At 50.4% G+C, this 24,685-nt stretch overlaps 1 protein-coding gene across 4 annotated transcripts in view; it reads left to right on the forward strand.

The window, feature by feature from the left end:
- Window positions 1-5,258: 5,258 nt before the first annotated feature.
- The window catches only part of GPAT4 (glycerol-3-phosphate acyltransferase 4), a 31,322-nt gene continuing 11,895 nt past the window's right edge, over window positions 5,259-24,685 (forward strand). The window contains exons 1-2 of one of the 4 annotated variants that reach the window (XM_083514313.1): window positions 5,259-5,449; window positions 21,159-21,927. In XM_083514313.1, the coding sequence (XP_083370439.1) occupies window positions 21,763-21,927 (165 nt within the window). In that variant the 5' untranslated portion in view covers window positions 5,259-5,449; window positions 21,159-21,762. The other 3 variants (XM_083514316.1, XM_083514314.1, XM_083514315.1) reach the window with 3 other exon arrangements.

The following is a 24,685-nucleotide window of genomic DNA, read 5'->3' on the forward strand; positions in this document are numbered from 1 at the left end:
GAGTGGTCCTTGCAGCGCTGTCTCGAGAATAAACAACTTGTGGTTTTGCCTGATCGTGGTGTCAGACTCCTCCCTCTCACAGAGCAATTGACTACCTCTGGGGAAGATCCCTGGGGCAAATTTGTCCAACAGTGTCCATTAACTTCAATGGGTCTACTCTGAGTAGGACCAGCACTGGATACAATCCTGAATAGAAGCACATTTTCCTGCACACAGATGCCAATGTGCAGGGCTACCTTTTGGATTCTGTGACATCATGTCTCCCTCGACTTGTGACCTCATGTAGTGATTATTGCTGACAAGATTGTAGCCAAATTGAGGCTGCCGAAGAACAAGAGAGGAGTATTGGTATATTTGGGCCATCCTAAGGCCTAGGACTTGCCAATCAGAAGGTTGGCAGTTTGAATCCCCGCGACGGGGTGAGCTCCCATTGCTCAGTCCCTGCTCCTGCCAACCTAGCAGTTCGAAAGCACGTCAAAGTGCAAGTAGATAAATAGGTACCGCTCTGGCGGGAAGGTAAGCGGCGTTTCCGTGCGCTGCTCTGGTTCGCCAGAAGTGGCTTAGTCATGCTGGCCACATGACCCGGAAGCTGTACCTCAGCCAGTAAAGCGAGATGAGCGCTGCAACCCCAGAGCCGTCCCCGACTGGACCTAAACGGTCAGGGGTCCCTTTACCTTTACTTGAAGGACCATATTCTCCCATAGGTGTCCTTCATTTCCCTCTGGCTCCTGAGGTTCTGCTTCTGGTTCCCCTGCCAGTAGAGCATTAGCATGTCCATGGGGAGCATTGCAAAAAGCACTATCTAAATCTTATACAGGGACCTATTAGAAAAAAAGCTTATGGACAGGTGGGAAAACTTAAAATAAGGGAATGGTTTTCCTGTTTGAATGTCTCTTGCTCCAAATAATGGTTAGTTATGACTAGATCAGTGTTTCCCAACCTTTTTTGGGCAAAGGCACACTTGTTTCATGAAAAAAATCTCGAGGCACACCACCATTACAGCCCCGTGACGTCAGCGCGCAGCGTCACGCCGGGAGGGACATGAATTGCTAGCAAATTACATAATCACCTCCTTGAGGGCTGGCTCATCTTCTCCGAAGGCAGAACCCCATTAATTAACAGCACAGACTCACACCATAGCCAAGACGAGGGGGGAAAACCTCAGTCATGCACAGTCATGCACATGTGGGGGCTAAATGAGGACGAAGACCGGGCAGAGAGCAGGGTTCAAATCACCCCACCTGGCCAGGACAATCCCTGGGTGCTCCCTTGGGCCACTCGCCTGACCCACCTCGCAGGGCTGTTGTTGCGAGGATAACACGGGGAGAACCACGCGCGCCCCCGGGAGCTCCTTGGAGGAGAAAGCGGGCGATGAATGCAATGCACGAAATATATGAGAGGCGACCAGGTTTTGTAGGTGAGGGGCCCCCGCCAGCCTCCGCTTCCAACACCCGGCGCAACAACGCCGAAGTTTCCCCCCCGGGCTCGGCTCGGGGAGCAGCGCTGCTCCCCCCCGGCTCCCCTTCGCCCTCCCGGCTCTCTCTGCCGCCCACTGGGGACCCCCCTCACCTGCCAAGTCCGGAGCGCCGGTGGAAGTTGCATGCATGCATGCAGGGCGCCGCGTTGCCATTGCATTGCACTGCACTCCATGCAACGCCTGCACGCATGCATTGCCTTGCACGCCCGCCAAGGGGTCTCCCCGCGGTCCGATGCGTCCCCTCCGGCACGGATGCAGCATTGCAAAAATAACCCCCCCCCGACGCAGCCCTACCTGGGGGGCAGCCTCTGCCTCTGCCGCTCTGCCTCCGCGGGGATCCCAGGGCTCCATCCTGCCGCCCGATCTCCGCGGGGGCACAGGCAGGCTGCGCGGGGTCTGTGTGGAAGAGCCCCTGCCCGCCCGGCCGCTGCCGCTGCGCTCATTCCATGGCCAGGAGAAGAGCGCTTCAAACAAAACGCCCGGCCCGCCAGGCCACGCTGGGAAACGTAGTTCGCGCACCCCGCGCGGGCGCGGAGCCCAAGGGCGAGGGGACTACGGATCCCGGCAGCCCCCGTGCCGGGGACGGAGGGGGAGAGGCCGGGTGCAGGGATGGAGGGACGGGTGGGCGAGCGAGTGAGTGAGTGGCAGCCGCCAAGCCTTGGCCGAGAGCCAGGAAGGGCCTCCCCGGAGGAGGAGGAGGGAGGCGCAGAGCGGGAGGGAGGGAGGGAACCCCAGGGGTCATCTAGTGACGGCGCCCCAATCGAAAATTTGACTTAAAAAAAAAAATCTTTCGAATTTTTTATTTTTTCCCGCGGCACACCAGGCAACATCTCGCGGCACACTAGTGTGCCGCGGAACAGTGGTTGGGAAACACTGGACTAGATGACCCTCAGGGTCCTTCCAACGCTACAATTCTATGGCCTTGTGACTAACTTCCTGAGTTTGCTGGACTCCAGCTCCCATCATTCTGTGAGCATTAGTCTCTCTGGCTAGAGCTCATGGGGGTGGAGTATAGCATTGGGAGAGCCCCGGGTTCCCCATTCCTGCTGCAGTCTGGTGCCCATGGAAGTAATGCCCGTTAACTTCAGCGTCACTTGCAACGAAACATACATATAGGATCAGGCTGCAGAAATGTCACAGCCTGATCCTCCGAGGTTTGCTTGCACCCAGAGCAGAGACAAATATTGGTGCTGGAAAATCCAGACACCTCCAACTAATTCAACTGGATCACAACCCAGGGCAAGCCTTATGGAAATGAACAGGATCTGGATCAAAGCTTGACCATGCTCTTGCACAGCTGCCACTCATTTCAGTAGGACCTGCATGGGGGATGTTTGCCATAGCTCAGATCTGCCCATCCTCTTCCACTCTAATGCCCTGAAAAGCATGCAAAAATTCTATACCAGAAACATTCTGATCAGCTTGGCTCAAGGAAAGACACACACATACAACTGTGATTAATAAAGGTTTATTTTTGTGTGTGGAAAATGTTTCAGTTTTTTGGAACAAAATAATAGCAACTTGTTTTGCTAATCAGAGTAGCAAATTGTTACAGGTTTGTGGGTGTCAGTCTGGATTGCACCTGTGGGTCCCTTCCAAACCTGAGATCCTGTGTATGTGGGGTTAGATTTCATGAGAGGAAACCTGCTAAACCAGTCAAACCAGTCCCTTGCTTATGGTACTGGCCTGGGTTGCCATTTGCATGCCCTAAGAGGTTGCTAGAGAGACCAATGGGCGGGCCTTTTCCTACCTCACCTGACATGCCACATCATCCAAGGATGGGAAACAATAGGCATTTTTGTCCTTGATATGTCCTGTCCAAATGTTGTTGTACTAGCCATTGGCCATGGCAAATCTGAATAAAAAATAAATACAAGCAAAAGGGGTGTTGTGCCACAAATAATGATCTCTCTTTAGATCTCTGTGTCTCCCTTACAGTTCAGTGCTATATTGTCCAGGGTCTTCTTTCTGATCTTTTCTGGCCTCCAAAGCAAAAAGGGTGACTGAAGCATTTGCATCACCAAGAAGCAATAGGACCTTCTCTGTTGGGGGGAGACAAATTTCCTGTAAGGTGAGAAATTGCCTCCTGGGTCCAATGTATAGTAAATAGTAATATAGTAAATAGTGCAAGATGTCTTTCACCTGCAGATGCCCACATATTCAGAGTCTTATCTTTGTACGGTACCCTGTTATATTATCTGTCCAAGACAGTGGAGGGCATAACTTGAAAATGCAGCTAAGCAAAAGCAAATCTAAGTGAGGCTGGCCAGAGATTTGAGTTTGAGTGCCAATGACACCTTTGGTAAAGGCTGTTCTCCAAATGGAGCACTCGCAGGCCAGTGTTTCCCAGTATTTATACTACATTTTTTAAAGATTTGCCTTGAGACAGTCTTTAAACATATTTTGTTGACCGCCAGCATTACACTTTCCATTTTTAAGCTGGGAATAGAGTACAGTGGTGCCCCGCAAGACGAATGCCTCACAAGACGAAAAACCCGCTAGACGAAAGGGTTTTCCGTTTTTGCGTTGCTTCGCTAGACGAATTTCCCTATGGGCTTGCTTCACAAGACGAAAAAGTCTTGCGAGTCTTGCTATTTTTTTCCGCTCCCCCCCTTTTTCTAAGCCACTAATAGCCTTTTAGCCGCTAAGCCGCTAGGCCTTTAATAGCCGCTAAACCGCTAATAGCGCTAAGCCGCTAACAGGGTTGCTTCGCAAGATGAAAAAACCGCTAGACGAAGAGACTCGCGGAACGGATTATTTTCATCTTGCGAGGCACCACTGTAGTTGCTTTGGAAGACGATCGTCAGGCATCCGCACAATATGACCAGTCCAACAAAGTTGATGTTGAAGAATCATTGCTTCAACACTGGTGATCTTTGCTTCTTCCAGTACACTGGCATTAGTTCGCTTGTCTTCCCAAGGGATGTATCAAATTTTCAGAGACCCCATTGATGGAATCTTTCGAGGAGCTGGAGATGGCGTTTATCAGTGGTCCATGTTTCACAAGAATACAGTAATGTTGGTAGTACAACAGCTTTGTAAACAAGCATTTTGGTTTCCTTGATATGTAGTATCCCTTTAACTCAGGGGTAGAGAAACGATGTCCTCTCCAGCTCCCCTCAGCCACAGGCAGTATCACCCATGGTCAGAGTTGTTGCAAGTTCTGGGAGGAAAGTATCCCAAGGACTCTGGGATGTCATGCAGCTTTTGCCAGAGGCAGTGGTGTCACTTGACTTGGAAGGCTTCGGCGTTAATTTCGAGGCTCCCTACGGGAAGGAGCAACAGCACCTCTGAGCATGTTAAGAGTGCACTGTCCTCCTTAATGGGCAAACACGTCCAATGTTTCTCAAACTTGGCTTCCCAGCTTAGCGAGCAGGTAGAGAGCAGGAGACTCTTCATCTCGGGGTCGTGAGGGGGTTGGACTAGATGACCCTCAGGGTCCCCTCCGCCTCTACAGCTCCCCCCATCCCTGACCCCCCCCCCAGGGCCGAGCGGAGTCGCGCTCCAACCACAGCCGGGCCTGAGAAGGCGCGTGCTGCCACGCCTGCGCAAACCTCGCGCTGCCTCTCTCCGCCCCGCCCACCTGTTTGCGTCGCGGCGGGAGAAGGACGTGTCCTCCGGAGGGGGGGTTGGCTTAGGAACACTATTCGACGCGCTGCGCGCCTTCTCCGTCAGTTCTCCCTCAACCTTAGCGCCGTTCTCATTGGACGCTCGCGGCACTTCTGGAAAAGCTGCCGCCGATTGGCTGCCTCGCGAAAAGACGGAGCTCGAGAGCGCCCCTGGTGGGCGGAGCGACCGGCGCCGGCGAGTCTCCCCGGCTGGTGACGCTGTGACGTATTAGCGGCGGCTGTTTGTGCGCGCAGGCGCACCAGCTCGCGATTCCTGGCTCCGGCGGCGGCGACGGCGGCGGCGCCTCCTTCACCTCAGCCGGACCAGTTGGGGGAGGGGCAGAGCGCGAGCGAGCCAAGGCAGGTGAGTGCCCCGCCCATTCCGCCAGACCACGCCCCCTCCCTGGAGGACCCCCCACCGGCTCCCTCCCCGGCCGCCTCCGTCGGGCCTGGCCGGCTGACGGGCCGCCTGGGACGGGGCGGCTGGGCGAGCGCGTGGAGAAGAGCGGGGCGGCCGTTCACACGTGACGGCGGCAGGCTTGCGTGACGTTGACACGTGTACACCGCTCTTCCTCTGCGTGTCTCTCAGAACAGCCCTGCGAGGTAGGTCAGCGGGCGGGATTTGAACCCGGCTCCAACCCCCGCACCTCCGATCTGTTCGTGGCGCCTGTCTCCCCGCAGGGGCAGCCTCTGCCTGGGGCCGGGGGCCTCCAGGGCAGCGCTTGGCCCCTCGACGCCTTGCAGGAAGCCGCAGCATCCCGTCTCCTGCGCCTGCCTTCCGGCCTTGGCTGCTGCCCAGCTGTGGCTGCGGGAGGGTTTCCCCTTATGAGCCAACATAGCTCTGGTCTGCTGTGGTTATTAACAGGAATCGAATCAAACCACTGCCTATGACATTAATCGTTAGTTTCTCTTGCTGTTAATCATAATTACTACATTATTAATTACTGCCCACCAGCTTGCCCCTTCCCTCTTCCCCTCCACACCCTCCCAGAACTGATGCCCAATGCTCTTGACTTGCATGATGATTGATGTCAGTCACCCTGTGTATGAAATACAATGTGCGTGTAGGTGATTTAGTACCATGTACGGGGGTGGTGCTAGTTTGTTAAAGGGGAAAAAAGATTCTAATTAATTAATGGATTTCTAGCCGTTTTCAGGGTTGAAAGCCACTTGCAAGGTGAATTAGAGCACACTTAAAACACAGCATATAATCGAACCATGTAAACAATGAGCAATGTTCAGTTCACAAATTATTAAAATAAGATAGCCTCAGCAGATAATACTTCAGTTAAAAGCACCCAAATTCAGGCTGGAGTATAATAAAGGATTGCTTAAAATGTTTTTTAATTGTTCTTATTATGCTTCATAATATGCTTTCTATTCACTGCTTGGATAATTTCTTATTTTTATACATTATACGTGTGTACTCAGATGTAAATCTCCTTGAGTTCAGTAGGACTTACTGCTAGGTGTGTACGATTGAGCAGCAGCCTTTCAAATTCTCCCAAGGCTAGCCATGCGTAGGCTTTGCATAGTGTGTGTGTGTATGTATATATATGTGTGTGTGTGTATCAGTATTATATCAGCTGTCCATGTGGTTGAGACATGTGAGTTGCTCTAGTGAGGACAATCCAGAGCGTCAGTGCCATAAAGGCCTTGTTCCTTGCATCCACCCATGGAAACTCAGCTGGCAGGAGGATCTCAGGTGCTGAACCGAGTGCTTGTATACTTGTGTGTGTTGGCCTGTATTATACATTAGAATATGTATTAGAGTAATTCCCTATCTTTTTTGCATTCAGGCTGTGAGTCCTTATTTGGCCAAACACACATGCGATGCCGTTATTGGCAGGCTTGGGTGAAAGGCCAAGATTTGCAGAAATACTACTACTACTACTACTACTACTACTACTTCTACTACTACTACTGATAATAATGGGGGAAATACTGAGGAATAGGGGATGAATTCCCAAAACAGGCCAGTGAGGACTGAGCATACGCAATGGGTGTGGAATGTTGATTGACAGTTGAAGGGGGAAATAGAAAATTAGGCGAGGAGAGGAATGGAACTGAGAACAGTTTTTTAAATATATTTTTTGTTTTTTATTTTTAATATTTAATTCTGTATTGTTTTTAACACTTGATTGGAAGCCGCCCAGAGTGGCTGGGGAAACTCAGCCAGATGGGTGGGGTATAAATAATTTATTATTATTATTATTATTATTATTATTACAGTGGTGCCTCGCAAGACGAAATTAATTCGTTCCGCAATTCTCTTCGTCTTGCGGTTTTTTCGTCTTGCGATGCACGGTTTCCCATAGGAATGCATTGAAAATCAATTAATGCGTTCCTAGGGAAACCACCTTCAGACCAGGTCCGGGGACAGTCTGTCCCCGGACCTCTTCTGAAGGCTGGGGGGGGGGGGGACAGGCGAGCGGCATTTTAAAATCGCTCCGGACAGCGGAGGACTTCTCCGCTGTCCGGGGCGATTTAAAAGCCCCTGGGAAGGCAGGCAGGGGGGACAAAGACTTTCGCCCCCTGCCCGCCTTCAGAAGGTGTTCCCGCCCCCCGCCCCACTTCGGAACAGCTTTCCGAAGTGGGGCGGATGGGGCAGGTGTCCCGCCCCCCCCCCGCCCCACTTCGGAACAGTTTTCCGAAGTGGGGCGGCGGGGCCAGGTGTTCCCGCCCCCCCTCCCCACTTCGGAACAGCTTTCCGAAGTGGGGCGGCGGGGCCAGGTGTCCCCGCCCCCCGCCCCACTTCGGAACAGCTTTCCGAAGTGGGGCGGCGGGGGCGGGTGTCCCCGCCTGCCCGCCCCACTTCGGAACAGCTTTCCGAAGTGGGGCGGCGGGGCCAGGTGTCCCCGCCCCCCGCCCCACTTCGGAACAGCTTTCCGAAGTGGGGCGGCGGGGGCGGGTGTCCCCGCCTGCCCGCCCCACTTCGGAACAGCTTTCCGAAGTGGGGCGGCGGGGCCAGGTGTCCCCGCCCCCCGCCCCACTTCGGAACAGCTTTCCGAAGTGGGGCGGCGGGGCCGGGTGTCCCCGCCCCCCCTCCCCACTTCGGAACAGCTTTCCGAAGTGGGGCGGCGGGGCCAGGTGTCCCCGCCCCCCGCCCCACTTCGGAACAGCTTTCCGAAGTGGGGCGGCGGGGGCGTGTGTCCCCGCCTGCCCGCCCCACTTCGGAACAGCTTTCCGAAGTGGGGCGGCGGGGCCAGGTGTCCCCGCCCCCCCCGCCCCACTTCGGAACACCTTTCCGAAGTGGGGCGGCGGGGCCAGGTGTCCCCGCCCCCCGCCCCACTTCGGAACAGCTTTCCGAAGTGGGGCGGCGGGGGCGGGTGTCCCCGCCTGCCCGCCCCACTTCGGAACAGCTTTCCGAAGTGGAGCGGCGGGGGCAGGTGTTCCCCCGAGCGCTTTTAAATGCGGGCGGCTGGGAGGGAATCCCTTGGCCCCCCGCTGGACTTCCCGAAGCTCTTTTGAAGTCCGGCGGGGGTCCAAGGGATTCCTTCCCAGCCGCCCACGTTTAAAAGCACTCCGGGGAAAGCAGCGCACTTCGCTGCTTTGCCCGGAATGCTTTTAAATGCGGGCGGCTGGGAGGGAATCCCTTGGCCCCCCGCTGGACTTCCCGAAGCTCTTTTGAAGTCCGGCGGGGGTCCAAGGGATTCCTTCCCAGCGGATCTCTCTGCCAGCAGCGGCTGCTCTGCCGCTGCTGGCGGAGACTTGCCGGCATCCCGAAGCCTGTGCGCAGCGCGCCCAGGCTTCGCGGATCTCTCTGCCAGCAGCGGCAGCTCTGCCGCTGCTGGCGGAGACTTGCCGGCATCCCGAAGCCTGTGCGCAGCGCGCCCAGGCTTCGCGGATCTCTTTGCCAGCAGCGGCAGCTCTGCCGCTGCTGGCGGAGACCTGCCGGCATCCCGAAGCCTGTGCGCAGCGCGCCCAGGCTTCGCGGATCTCTCTGCCAGCAGCGGCAGCTCTGCCGCTGCTGGCGGAGACTTGCCGGCATCCCGAAGCCTGTGCGCAGCGCGCCCAGGCTTCGCGGATCTCTCTGCCAGCAGCAGCAGCTCTGCCGCTGCTGGCGGAGACCTGCCGGCATCCCGAAGCCTGTGCGCAGCGCGCCCAGGCTTCGCGGATCTCTCTGCCAGCAGCGGCAGCTCTGCCGCTGCTGGCGGAGACTTGCCGGCATCCCGAAGCCTGTGCGCAGCGCGCCCAGGCTTCGCGGATCTCTCTGCCAGCAGCGGCAGCTCTGCCGCTGCTGGCGGAGACTTGCCGGCATCCCGAAGCCTGTGCGCAGCGCGCCCAGGCTTCGCGGATCTCTCTGCCAGCAGCGGCAGCTCTGCCGCTGCTGGCGGAGACCTGCCGGCATCCCGAAGCCTGTGCGCAGCGCGCCCAGGCTTCGCGGATCTCTCTGCCAGCAGCGGCAGCTCTGCCGCTGCTGGCGGAGACCTGCCGGCATCCCGAAGCCTGTGCGCAGCGCGCCCAGGCTTCGCGGATCTCTCTGCCAGCAGCGGCAGCTCTGCCGCTGCTGGCGGAGACTTGCCGGCATCCCGAAGCCTGTGCGCAGCGCGCCCAGGCTTCGCGGATCTCTCTGCCAGCAGCGGCAGCTCTGCCGCTGCTGGCGGAGACTTGCCGGCATCCCGAAGCCTGTGCGCAGCGCGCCCAGGCTTCGCGGATCTCTCTGCCAGCAGCGGCAGCTCTGCCGCTGCTGGCGGAGACTTGCCGGCATCCCGAAGCCTGTGCGCAGCGCGCCCAGGCTTCGCGGATCTCTCTGCCAGCAGCGGCAGCTCTGCCGCTGCTGGCGGAGACTTGCCGGCATCCCGAAGCCTGTGCGCAGCGCGCCCAGGCTTCGCGGATCTCTCTGCCAGCAGCGGCAGCTCTGCCGCTGCTGGCGGAGACTTGCCGGCATCCCGAAGCCTGTGCGCAGCGCGCCCAGGCTTCGCGGATCTCTCTGCCAGCAGCGGCAGCTCTGCCGCTGCTGGCGGAGACCTGCCGGCATCCCGAAGCCTGTGCGCAGCGCGCCCAGGCTTCGCGGATCTCTCTGCCAGCAGCGGCAGCTCTGCCGCTGCTGGCGGAGACCTGCCGGCATCCCGAAGCCTGTGCGCAGCGCGCCCAGGCTTCGCGGATCTCTCTGCCAGCAGCGGCAGCTCTGCCGCTGCTGGCGGAGACTTGCCGGCATCCCGAAGCCTGTGCGCAGCGCGCCCAGGCTTCGCGGATCTCTCTGCCAGCAGCGGCAGCTCTGCCGCTGCTGGCGGAGACTTGCCGGCATCCCGAAGCCTGTGCGCAGCGCGCCCAGGCTTCGCGGATCTCTCTGCCAGCAGCGGCAGCTCTGCCGCTGCTGGCGGAGACTTGCTGGCATGCCGAAGCCTGCGCGCAGCGCGCCCAGGCTTCGCGGATCTCTCCTGCCTTCAAAAGCCGTCCGGGATAGCAGGAAGCGCTTCCCTGCTATCCCGGACTGCTTTTAAAATGCTGGCCCTGGGGAGCAAAGCCTTTTGGTCCCCGCCAGCCTTCCTGGACCTCTTCTGAAGGCCGGAGGGGGGGGAAAGGCTTTGCTCCCCACCGCTAGCATTTAAAAGAGGTCCCCGGAGATTTCCCTATGGGCTTTCGTCTTGCGAAGCAAGCCCATAGGGGAATTCGTCTTGCGAGGCAAATCGCGGACGAAAAAACCTTTCGTCTAGCGAGTTTTTTGTCTTGCGAGGCATTCGTCTTGCGGGGCACTACTGTATTATTATTATTATTATATATAGCGGATGTCTGACTCAAACAAGGAACTGGAAAACACTAGTTGTTACACCTTTTTGTTGCAGGCTGTACTTGTTACAATATACACAAATAATTACAGGTACACCACAATCAGAGTTAAGTGCTTCAGAGTCTACTTAATTAGTGTGGAAAATATTTGCAGCCTAATTGTACACAGCTTTTGTATTTTAGAGTTGCATTTTAAAATATATTTTGTTAGCCATTTCTAGCAGTTCAAAGTTTGGACCAGAAAGGCAGGACACAAGTCCTTCTAAGGAATAAATATGTTGTTTACTGATAAGTAATTCTCACCATTTTTAGTGAACTTACTCCCAGGGAAGTGTGTGTATGAATGTGGCTCTACAACACAATTTTGTGCATATCAACTCAGAAGGAAGCTCCACTGAGCTCAGTGTGGCTTATTTTGAGGACAATTGTAGCTCATACTTTCCTCTCAGTAAAATCAGTGGGTCGACCATTGGTCCATCTAGCTCAGTATTCTCGGACAATATTCACTGACTGACAGCAGCTCTCCAGGATTTCAGGCACGAGTCTCCCAGCCCTACCCTGAGATGCCTGGGATTGAACCCAGGACCTTCTGCTTTCAAGGCTCTGTTGCTGAGCTATGGCTTCACAGTGGCTTAATTTAAGTGGATTGTGAGCGTGTGAGATGCCTGCAAGTCACTGGGGAGCAGGTTGGTTGTGGTGCTTTCAAAGAAACAAGCATTTCCAAAATCTACTGGCAGCAAGGAGGATTCTCTCACACTTAGCAGATAATGCTGCTTCTAAGGTGATGCCTGCTGTGACATGTGTGCATCACTTAAAAACTGGATAAAACAATCATACTTTTTCTGAACAACTGTTTAATCAGGTGACAGCCTCATTATATAGATGTGCTTATGTATAAAATGTGTTAAAGTAAATGCCAGGCACTTGTTGACTGCAGGAAAATGATAATACATTTTTAAGTTGCATGAGGCCTAGGTAGCAAGCGTGGTCAGGGAATCCACATTTTTTAATGATTTGTGCACTTACATTTGCATGTGCACCATGGTAGATGTTCTTTACCTACAAACTGTGGGAATGAGGATGATGTTTGGAGATTTATTGAAGATACTCCATTTGCATGTGTGCAAATGGACACACCACCCTATGAAGTTCTCAACATCTTCAGGTCTTGGGCCAATCTTAAACAACGCCCTGCATTATAATAATTAATAATAATATGTTCTTCCAAGGAGGCAGGGGTTATAGTTCCCCAGTGGTCCTAGATTTCAATCCATAGTTGAGAGCATTGTAAAAAAAAAAAAAAACAACAACAACCCTCCCTTCCCTGAAAGGCTGAAGTACATGTCTGTAAGTCATTGGGGGCTTGGTAAGCTTTTCCTAAAGGAATATCGAGTCAGACAAGTAACTTGACAGCTAAAACCTATGAATAATTATTTGGAAGTAGCATTCCACTGTGTTCAGTATTCCCCAATAAGTGTCCTTAGGATTTCAGTGCAATTGGTTGCTCTCCTGCTTCAGATGAAACCAAACCTAGCAGCCCCACATCCACTTACAGCAGCTATCCAAAATGGAAGGTCTGGTCACAGTCCCATGGCAAAACACAGATACAATGAGAGACAAAGTCCAGAAGTAGCCCATGATCAAAACACAGGGAAGTCCTATCACCAGCAAAAAGCTTCCTTGGAAGATAGCTTCCCATTCCTACCAATCTGCTGCTTTGGGCAGTTGCAGTGCATGGATAGGCCCCCTGGCAGTTCACACGGCCTCTTGGCAAGGCAGACATCCTGCAATACATGCAAGTTCCATGGCAGATGTATGAGTGTCCATTAGCAAACCAGTTAGGCTGGAAAGGTCTCTGTTAAAGTAGATAGTCGGGAAGCCTCTTGCTTAAATTGACCCTTGGTCCCAAACCAGTCAGTTGACTCTTCTAAACAGGAACATAAGACGGGCCTTGATGGATCAGACCCAAAGACCTATCCAGCATCCTGCCTCACACACTGACCCAGTTCATATATCACTTGAAGCCATAGCTAAGAGGAAACTGAATTGATGCAAGTGAACCATGTGCTTGTGCCTCTGCTGAAAAGTTCTTGCTCTGCTCTTCCCCTGCTGCCGGGGAACAGGCTATAGTCTGCCTTGCCATAATATCCCTGATGTTTGTTGTCCTCTAAGCAAACCATGAGAGGTCAGCCAAGAACAAGTCTTGGTTACTGTTTGTGGTTTGTTTATATTAACGAAAGTTGGCTTTTACTTGATTTAATGTGACTGCATACCAGGATAGTACCTTGGAGGTCACAGAAACAAGGAGGATCTGACTTTGCTTTTACCAGAAGAATTAAAACTAGACTTTGCAATGTAATAATTCAGACAGCTACTCAAACAAGGACTTCCTTTGGTTAAAGTTAGGTCATTGCAGTAGCTGAACATTAAGAGCCCACAGAAAGCAACATGGGAAATGGCAGGTGCAGATGTCCAAAACTGGATTCCAAGGAATGCTAGAGGTGAAGGAAATTATTTAAGGCTTTTAAGGCTGCAGTCCTAAACTCTACAAGGAAATAAATCCACTGAGCTTTGTGGGACCTCTGCATAGGACTGTGCTGTTCATCAGGTTCCCTGAATTCCACTGAGGTTTAGCCCAGAATACAGTGGTACCTTGGGTTACATATGCTTCAGGTTACATATGCTTCAGGTTACATACGCTTCAGGTTACAGACTCCGCTAACCCAGAAATAGTAAGAACTCTGCTTCAGGATGAGAACAGAAATCACGCAGCAGCGGCGCAGCAGCAGCGGGAGGCCCCATTAGCTAAAGTGGTGCTTCAGGTTAAGAACAATTTCAGGTTAAGAACAGACCTCCGGGACAAATTAAGTACTTAACCTGAGGTACCACTGTATGGAGTTTCCCCAAAGCATATCTGCCTCTCCTCATAAACTCCAAAATTCTAAGGAATTCATTTGAGGCAGCCTTGAAGGTGGTCTTTTTAGAAGATAATGTTGTGATAGTCATAGGTCCCAACTCCCTGGGTGCCCGAGCACACACAAAATGCCCCATGAAAGGGCCAGGCACCCACAAATGTTAGTCCCAGGGCCATGCACGCTGCATGCCACCCGCGGCCCCAGGGGCAAGTTGGCAATCATGGTTATAGTTCTGCTGAAGTCTGTTCTGCTGCATCTGACTGGTGGCTTGTCCACAAAACCCCAGAGTTAGAAAACTAAAGACTGCAATCCTTGCCATATCTGTTCAGAAGTAAGTCCTATTGAACTTATTGGGCTTACTCCCAGGTAAGTGGGGTAAGGATTATAGCATAAGGATAACTCCTTAGTTTTCTCATTCTGGAGTTTTCTGGACGAGCCCTCACCATCATGCTGGAAGAGAGGAAAGAGGGAGCTTCCCAGGTTAACACCTTGGTTTTTGACAGTAATACGTGGATTTTATTTATTTTATTTTTAAAAGGAAGACAAAAGGCATATGGAGTCCAAATGGAACAGATAAGCAGGGAAGGAGGTGTTGATATGTGCCATATAATATTTTTTTGGAGCTCATCTTGCTTAGTGCTGCCCAGAGCTGGGGGGGGGGGGCTGAAATTTTTGGTGCTGCCTTATCCATCTAGTTTTTCAGTGAAATGCCTCACATATTTTCAATTCCTTTCTTGGCAGCTCTTGCAGGGGGGTTTTTTCTAAAGAAAAACCCATGCAGATTTTTGACACATATAAAATATGTATATTTTCAGAAGTCAGTTCTCTATGCTGCCTTGCACCAGAGCTTAACCAAGATCCAGGATGGGCCTGTGCAGAAAGAACAAGCTTGATTCTTAATTGCTTGGTCACTAGGGGCAGAAAGCAAGTGTGCCACCCCCCCCCCGGGCAATAGTGCCATTGAGTCCTCCCTTTTAATTTGGACCTGGGTACTTGAAGGACTGGGACACGGGTGGTGCTGTGGGTTAAACCACAGAGCCTAGGGTTTGCCGATCAGAAGGTTGGCGGTTCGAATCCCCGAGATCCCATTGCTCGGACCCTGCTCCTGCCAACCTAGCAGTTCGAAAGCATGCAGTGCAAGTAGATGAATGGTTACCACTCTGGCAGGAAGGTAAACGGCGTTTCCGTGCTCTGCTCTGGTTCACCAGAAGCGGCTTAGTCATGCTGGCCACGTGACCCGGAATCTGTACCTCAGCCAGTAAAGCGAGATGAGCGCTGCAACCCCAGAGCCGTCCCCGACTGGACCTAAACGGTCAGGGGTCCCTTTACCTTTACTTGAAGGACCATATTCTCCCATAGGTGTCCTTCATTTCCCTCTGGCTCCTGAGGTTCTGCTTCTGGTTCCCCTGCCAGTAGAGCATTAGCATGTCCATGGGGAGCATTGCAAAAAGCACTATCTAAATCTTATACAGTGTTCTTAAGGGACCTATTAGAAAAAAAGCTTATGGACAGGTGGGAAAACTTAAAATAAGGGAATGGTTTTCCTGTTTGAATGTCTCTTGCTCCAAATAATGGTTAGTTTGTTGTATATATGAATTGTCTTGCTAGATCAGATCTATGGTGCCCCTAGTCTACCAATCTGTTTACAACTGTGGTCTGACAGATGTTCTGAATGCTCACAAGCAGGACAGACACCTGATGCCCTTTTCCTGTTTGTATGGCCTGGCACTCCAGTTGTTGTTAAACTACAATTCCCATTAGCCCCGGCAAGCATGGGCAATGGCCAGGGATGATGGGAGTTGTAGTTCAGCAGCATCTGCAGGGCCAGAGGTTCCCCTTCTGTTTACACACGAAAGCTCATACCTTAAAAGCTTATATTTAGTTGATCTTTAAAGGTGCCACTGGAATTATTAAAACATATTTTTTCATCTTCCATCTTGCTATTTATTATCCCTTCTATTTGGTTACCATTGCTCACTCTCTGGAGGCTAATCTAATCCCTTTGAGCATAATAAGCAAATAAGAGCTTGGGAGCCACCCCACACCTGCCACCACAGAGGCTCTTCAAGCATCTTGCTCTCAGGGAAGCCGAGAAGAAGTTGCAGCAACTTCTCCAAAGGAAACAGTTGTCTTTTCTGTTTTATTATTTAAATAGTTGCTGGTTCTTATTGTGGGAAAATGTTCATGTAAACCACTCTGTGAAAATGTTAGATACTTAAAATAAATGAATAATAAACCATTCTCTTTTAAAGCCAGTGCATGTCGTCCCATTTGACGGTACTGAACTCCATAGGTTAATTGTCACAAACGTGAGCATGTTGATATAATATCACTGCTGCCTCACTCGTTAGGGACCGCTAATATGATCCGTTGAGGTTTCAATTTCATTGGCCACTTCCCTTGCTTCCCTTAATGAGCATGATGGGGAGAACTTTGTAGGCTATCTCTTATCTGCCACAGTTGTGTAGTACAACAATGATATGTATTTGTGGTTATTTGATGATAAATGGAATTATTTTATTGAGCCCTGAGCAATGCAATCTGGAAGGAAGATTACTTGAAACAGAACCTATTTTGATACCACTGCATATTTCAGATAGTGATGTAAAACAACAACAGGAATCTAGGTAGCAAGCATTGCTGTTTAAGTCTACAATTACCAGTGAGAAAATGTTTCCAGCTCTGCAAGCCAAAATTGTGATGGAAGTGAATATGTCTGAGTTTAATCACTGTCACATCCTGCTCTTGTCTGCTCTTGCTTTGCTTCCTTTCCCTGCTTTGTATATGGCAGAGTTTTTGAATTGCACAGAATGCTTCTGAGACCTGCCTGCTGAAGAGTTCTGTTCTTGAAAATCTGCTATGCAGATTTTCTGGGACAGTGAAACTTGATGTCTCTGGAAGTTTACCCACTCTTGATTCTTTCTTTTCTTGGGGACCACAACGTTCTGATGATGTTGTGATTAACATATTTCAGTCAAAATAATTTTGAGTCAGCTTTCCTGCTTATTTGTATCAGGTGCACATTTCTAGTCAATCAGTTTGGGAAACATACAAATGGCTTTATACCACTGCCAATTACTTAGAATCAGGCTGATGCCCTCAGGCAGTGATTTCTCTTGACTCTGATATGTTGCTTCCCACATGGAGGAAGCCATTTCGTCATTCCCAGCGTGAACCATGGAATCTCTTGGAACATTTTGCAAAGATTACACACCCCAGCTGCGTGTACATGCTCTTGACTGCTCTTCCATTCCATTGGATGTTGCTTAATAAACAGTCTCCTGGGCTAAAGCTCCGCTTCTTCACCACCTCCCTCTGTGACTTCTATTCAGCTTCTGTGAGTAAAATTCTGAGTGAGCAGCAAAGTACTGTTTGACTGTTTCCAAATTTTGGAAAGAGAGTCTGTGGCCTTGGCAGGGCTTTGGATTCGGTGTAAATAGCTACTCAGTCAGTTCAAACTGACTGGGACGGGGGTCTTCTGTGTCCTTAGCTTCCGCCAGGGTGGGACCTGGGCAAATGGGAGAGTTGGTCAGGGGTTTTATATACACTGGTACCACAAGTTACAAACGCTTCAGGTTACAAACTCCACTAACCTGGAAGAGTTACCTCGAGTTGAGAACTTTGCCCCAGATGAGAACGGAAATGGTGTGCCAGCGGCAGCAAGAGGTCCCATTAGCGAAAGCATGCCTCTAGTTAAGAACAGTTTCAGGTTAAGAACGGACCTCCAGAACAAATTAAGTTCATAACTAGAGGCACCACTTTATTTATTTATTTATTTATTTATTTATTCATTCATTCATTCATTCCCTGCCCATCTGGATGGGTTTTCCCAGCCACTCTGGGCAGCTTCAAGCAAAATATTAAAATATAGTAATTCACATAGAGAGAGAGAGAGTTGTAGCATCTCCATCATGCCTCTAGGCTTAGTTGATGTTGCAAGTGCTGATGGGCAGATACCTGGGCTAGAGTAATAGTGTTTTTAATTAGTGTTTGTTACACTCTGCTTTTTCAGAGAGGTTAAAGAGGCTTTCCTGGGTCTCCCAGTGGTCTCCCATTCAAGCAGGTCCATCTTCCTCATGGGTAGGCAAACTGAGGCCCAGGGGCCGGATGTGGCCCCATCGCCTTCTAAATCACAATCAGTGTGTTTTTACATGTGTCCTTTTATTTAAAATGCATCTCTGGGTTATTTGTGGGGCATAGGAATTCGTTCACCCCCCCAAAAAAAAAATATAGGCCAGCACCCCACAAGGTCTGAGGGACAGTGAACCGGCCCCCTGCTGAAAAAGTTTGCTGACCCCTGCTACCTCTTTGCTTCAGCAGTATAACACAATCAAGTGCTCCCTTAGATTCAGAATGGCCAAGCCTTTCAGATGCATGCTACAGCCATTACAATACATTCCAGGTATTCTGGAAGAGTCTGACTCGGAAATTTTATAATGCCCTAATTCAGCTAGCATCTGATTTAGCATGTTGGGGTTATATATATGTATGCATGTGGTATTTGTCTATCTGCCTGCCTCTGTATTTATTCATTTATTCATAAATTTTACTGTTTGATTGTAGAAAAAACTCCAAAGTGGTTTACAGAAAGATAAAACAATAAAATTATCCCTAAAAAAATTACACCATAATTTAAGACAAACAGAAAATTAAAGCCAAAGTAAAATAGACTAAACAAATTAAAACTCATACAAGCTTTCTAGACACCTGGGAGGCTTGTCTAAATACGAATGACTTCAGCAGGCTCCAAAAGGAAGACAGCGAAGGTGGCTGCCTGATTCCAAGAGGCAGGTCTGTGCCTTCCTAATTGCATCCTAACCCGAAGGACAGTAACCTGAAAAATCTTGATTACAGCTTTGAAAATGATCAATTTGTGACATTGTTGGCCCAGTTCAAGTGCTAAGACTCCACTTAAATGACTGAGGACTCAGGTACCTTAAGGGACATTGGCTCATCTGCCCTGACAAGGATCAGCTCCTGAAGTCCTGCTCATCTGCCACCACTGAAGTACAGGCAGGGGGTGAGTTTGGGAAGCAGATCCTTTTGCGTTATGGTACCAATGCTTTGGAAAGCCCTTTCCAAGGAAGTCCATGGGGCTTCCCATGCTATATGGGAAGGAGGGAGATGTCGCGCCACCCCTTGGTGTGTGGAATGCCACAGGGCTCAATCCTCTCCCCAGTGCTTTTTAACATCTTTATGCGCCCCCTTGCCCAGATTATCCGGAGCTTTGGGCTGGGTTGTCACCAAAATGCTGATGACACTCAGCTCTATCTGCTGATGGATGGCCATATCGACTCGATCCCTGACACACTGACCAGATGTTTGGAAGCTGTGGCTGGATGGTTTCGTGGGAGCCGATTGAAACTAAATCCTTCAAAGACAGAGGTCCTCTGGCTGGGTCGGGATGGTATGGGGATGAGGGACCAACTCCATTCTCTTGCGGGGGCCCAATTAGTGCCATTGCCTTCTGTTAAGAGGTTGGGTGTAACCCCTGACGCCTCCCTTTCCATGGAGACGCACATTACAACAGCAGCCAAGGCGACATTCGCTGCATCAAGCAGTTGGTCCCTTACCTTTCCCACCCTGACCTGGCCACAGTGATCCATGCGATGGTCACCTCCAGGCTTGACTACTGTAATTCGCTCTACGCGGGGCTGCCCTTGAAGCTGTCCCTGAAACTCCAGCGGGTGCAGAATGCTGCAGCGAGGCTCCTCACGGGGTCTCTGCCATGGGAGCATATTCACCCAGTGCTTTTCCAGCTGCACTGGCTCCCGGTGGAGTACAGGGTCAGATTTAAGGTGCTGGTTTTGACCTTTAAAGCCCTTCACAGCCTAGAACCCTCGTACCTACGGGACCGCCTCTCCTGGTATGCCCCACGGAGGACCTTAAGGTCCATATATAGCAACACCCTAGAGGTCCCGGGCCCTAAGGAAGTTAGATTAGCTTCAACCAGAGCCAGGGCCTTTTCAACACTGGCTCCTGCGATGGAATGCTCTGTCTCTTGAGACCAGGGCCCTGTGGGATCTGATCTCTTTTTGCAGGGCCTGTAAGACAGAGTTGTTCCACTTGGCCTTTGGCTCAGAATCAGTTTGATTCCCTCCCCCTCTTTCTTTTTCCTTTCTCCTCCTATGAAGAGATTGCTCCCTAATTGTTTTAATGTTGTATCTTAATCTTTTAAATTGTATTTTAATCAACTTGTTTTTATTATTTGTTGTTAGCCACCCTGAGCCCGGTCTTGGCTGGGGAGGGCGGGGTATAAATTATTATTATTATTATTATTATTATTATTATTATTATTATTATTATTTTCATTTTGCCAGCTAATTAAAACCTGGCTCTTTGGGAAAGGCTGATGGCTGACCTCTCTAGTGTTACAAATGATATAGTATTGTTTAATTGCTTTTATAGATATGTTTTACAATTTTAGACACTTTGGACTCCTGTATTTAGAACATCTCTGTGTGTGTCATTAATGTACAAATAAATAAATAAATAAATAAATAAATAAGTAAGTATTTTCAGGAAAGAATCTTGTGGTGCCTTAAAAGCTAACAGTTGTATTATGGGATAAGCTTTCATGGACTCACACCCATTTTGTCAGATGCATCCTGTGTGCTACAGCAGTCTTTTTTAAATAAACGTTGTCTCCATTCATTAAGTTACTTACTTATTTTGTGAAACAGTTCAATTTTAGAAAAAGGAAATATTCTCTCACTCACTCACACACACACACCCATGGGAAAATAAAGAAGTAGAACATGTTCCATTTCAGAACACATTCTGTCCCTCTTCACAGGTTACTGCTTTCATTTTGAAAATAGTTGCATGTTAATGTGCTAGGCTTGTAAATCGCTTCTTGCTTGGTTACCCCCGCCAGTCAGAATCACCTGTAGCCAACTAGGCAGGGAAGTTGTCCAATAGTTAGGTCTTATTCATTTCCTCTTATGACCACAAATCAGACAAGCTGGGAGCAGTGTTTGTGGACTACAGTCATAACTCATGTTATGTCCACTTCATGTTATGTTCTTTCAGGTTACATCCCGCAGCGACCCGGAAGTACTAGAAAGGTTACTTCTGGGTTTCGCCGCTCGCACATGCGCAGAAGCGCAAAATGACGTCACACACATGTGCAGAAGCAGCGGATCACAACCCGCACGTGTGCAGACGCGCCGCTGCGGGTTGCACTCTTTTCATGTTGCGAACAGGCCTCTGGAATGGATCCTATTTGCAACCAGAGGTACCACTGTAGTAACTTTAGTGGACTTTGTCAACAATACACAGATCTGACTGGCAGGATGAGTTGATCCTTCCCCTTCGCTTCTGTCCTGGAACTGGTAACTCTGTTCCCCTTATCTTACGTTCCCCTCTCCTCTTCTGATATTTCAGTGACATGGTGTGCCTGACCCTTTCTCTTTCCTCCCCTAGTGTTTGAGACCTGTGAATGCTGCAGTCTCACAGAGCATCTTCCAAAGCAGAGGAAGCACTTGCCAGCTGTGACTTGATCCCAGGCGCCCTTGGAATGACACTTGCTGCAGACTCCATGAGAGATTCGGAGCTGGCCCTTGTGTCTCAGTGGCAAGAGCTCTAGCTCTGTAGCCCACCAGGCTTTCCTCCTAATGCTGGGCAAGAAAAGGAGCTCACCTCAGCCTGGCAAAGAGACGTTTCAAGCCCTTGACAGCTCAGAGGGGCTTCATCCTCGCAGCTTCCTGGGAGCTGCTCCCGAGCACATCTCTCCTTGCTCTTGGTGCACTTCGCTGTGGCACTCCTGGTGTGACCTTCGTACTCTTAAGCCTTTGCCATTTCTCTTTGCTCTGTTGCCTGTTTCCGGACTGGATCATGGGGGTTCCTCACCACCCCACAACTGTTGGAGGAAGGGTGTGAACTTTGAAATGGCACCTGTGAAATGCCAGGGACCTTCTGCACACACAAAGTTGCCACTGGTTGACACAAGAACTGGCTGACTGCCCAGGCATCCTCTCTCTGCCTGCCTCAGGATCCCACAGGACACTCGCCTTGCCTGCTGCTCGCCATGTTTCTACTACTGCCCTTTGATAGCTTGGTGGTTAACCTGCTGGGCATTTCCCTGACCGTACTCTTCACTCTGCTCTTGGTTTTCATCATTGTGCCAGCCATTTTTGGAGTTTCCTTTGGCATCCGCCGCCTTTACATGAGAACCCTGCTGCAGATATTCCAGGTGAGTCAAAATTCCTGATGTTGCTGTGAGTGGAAGGCAGCAAGAATTAATACCCTCCACTGGATGGGATGTGTCAGCAGTCAGGGTGACTCAGAGCTTTTTGACAGCAGCGGGCTTTGCAATCAATGTTCAGGCAAGGCTTTATTTGCTCTAGGGCTGGCTCTAGCAGCTGTTGTCAATGCCAAGACTTAGCCCTGGAACGTATGACGTTGGAGTCAACGAAGATGACCCTGAGCAGGTGCAAAGTGCTACTAAATAAGTAACTACAAAGTTTCCCCATGCATCGGCAAGGGGAGAGAGTTTCCAGATCAGAGGGCAGGGTCAAAGAGTCCGTTAGCACGGCCGTCAGTTTTTCTAGAGTTTTAAGAGTGGGCTTTGTGGACCACCTTGCACAAAAGGGTCTCCCTAAGGAGGAGTGGGCACAAGCTCCCCTCTGACACCGTCCAGATCACTTTCTATATGGGCTGTGATTGGTTTGGGAGGCAGAACCCCCCCCCCGCCCCAGTCTGCTCGTGATGGGCAGCTGTGTGAGCAACTGTGCTCGCGTAAGCAAATCATATAGCATGTTGAGTTTAGCAATTGAGAGAAGAGCAGTCAATGAAAGTGCCTCTGCTCTGCATAAATTTTTTTGTTTCCCTGAGGTCCACATCTCCTGGAACCTAAATGCACACCGTGGGCCTTTGTGCTCCAGTTCTCTTTCTGATCATTAATTCTGCCAGGCTCTTAAGTGCTGGGCTGGCACAGGGTATCCTTAGCTCCATCTAGGAAACATGCTGAGGGTTCCAGCACACCCTCCTCTCTCCTTCTCTTCTTGTCTCTCTCCAGCCCTTCTGTCAGCTGGTTTCAGCATTACATTTACTATTTCTAAAGCAATTTCAAATCAAAGTGTTCTGCAGTAGACCACATCATCATCATTTGAGCTCAATTTCACCCGAGTTGGTAACAGGCGCACACAACAGATGCTCTTAAATGTCTTTTTAAACATGTTTAGAAGTGAGGGGTTCAAAGAGAGTGGCATGTCCAATTGCATACCCTGTTCTGAATTGCTTAATTGTGGGCTCAGTGCATGAGGGTCACTTTTGTAGCTTTCTCTTCATTTCAGTGAGGAAGCTTTGGGCAGACTCATAGAATCATAGAGTTGGAAGAGACCACAAGGGCCATCGAGTCCAACCCCCTGCCAAGCAGGAAACACCATCAGAGCACTCCTGACATATGGTTGTCAAGCCTCTGCTTAAAGACCTCCAAAGCAGGAGACTCCACCACACTCCTTGGCAGCAAATTCCACTGTCAAACACCTCTTACTGTCAGGAAGTTCTTCCTAATGTTTAGGTGGAATCTTCTTTCTTGTAGTTTGGATCCATTGCTCCATGTCCGCTTCTCTGGAGCAGCAGAAAACAACCTTTCTCCCTCCTCTATGTGACATCCTTTTATATATTTGAACATGGCTATCATATCACCCCTTAACCTCCTCTTCTCCAGGCTAAACATGCCCAGCTCCCTTAGCCGTTCCTCATAAGGCATCGTTTCCAGGCCTTTGACCATTTTGGTTGCCCTCCTCTGGATACGTTCCAGTTTGTCCGTGTCCTTCTTGAACTGTGGTGCCCAGAACTGGACACAGTACTCCAGGTGAGGTCTGACCAGAGCAGAATACAGTGGCACTATTACTTCCCTTGATCTAGATGCTATACTCCTATTGATGCAGCCCAGAATTGCATTGGCTTTTTTAGCTGCCGCGTCACACTGTTGGCTCATGTCAAGTTTGTGGTCAACCAAGACTCCTAGATCCTTTTCACATGTACTGCTCTCAAGCCAGGTGTCACCCATCTTGTATTGGTGCCTCTCATTTTTTTTGCCCAAGTGCAATACTTTACATTTCTCCCTGTTAAAATTCATCTTGTTTGTTTTGGCCCAGTTCTCTAATCTGTCAAGGTCGTTTTGAAGTGTGATCCTGTCCTCTGGGGTGTTAGCCACCCCTCCCAGTTTGGTGTCATCTGCAAATTTGATCAGGATGCCCTTGAGTCCATCATCCAAGTCGTTGATAAAGATGTTGAATAAGACCGGGCCCAAGACAGAACCCTGTGGCACCCCACTAGTCACTCTTCTCCAGGATGAAGAGGAACCATTGATGAGCACCCTTTGGGTTTGGTCAGTCAGCCAGTTACAAATCCACTGAGTGGTAGCATAGTCAAGACCGCATTTTACCAGCTTCTTTACAAGAATATCATGGGGCACCTTGTTGAATGCCTTGCTGAAATCAAGGTAGGCTGCATCCACTGCGTTCCCTTCATCTACCAGGCTCTTCTGAACTCTGAGAAGCATATCTTAACCAGTTTTAGAATCCTCATTTCAGAACCATACCAAGAAATGCTGCAGTGTTCTCAGCCTGAGAGATGGTTGTGTGCTTCCTCCACTGGACTTTGGTGGAGAAAAAGCCTGTTGATCGAGGAGGAGTGTGGGCCTGTGGTGCAAGTTTAGTGCCCTGAATATTTTAGTCCTTAGCTGTGTACCAGTGCAGCAGGGAGGAGGAACAGAAGGCAACCAGGAGTCCAGTTGTGGGTATATGGTGCCTTGGAGGGGAGAGGCTGACCTGGGCATAAGGGGGAAATGAGGCTGGCTTCAGGCAATCACTTGAAAAGCTGCCCAGGGTTGTTTCTTGTTCTGTGGCTGGTTGGGGCAGAAAATTAGGAGCACTGGAGGTGGCAGGGCAGGGAGAACTTTGCCTGGCTAGGTTGCGTGAACCCAGAACTGGCCCAGCAAT

Source organism: Podarcis liolepis, assembly GCF_965112155.1.
Source record: "Podarcis liolepis genome assembly, chromosome: 7".
Taxonomy (NCBI): Eukaryota; Metazoa; Chordata; class Lepidosauria; order Squamata; family Lacertidae; genus Podarcis; species Podarcis liolepis.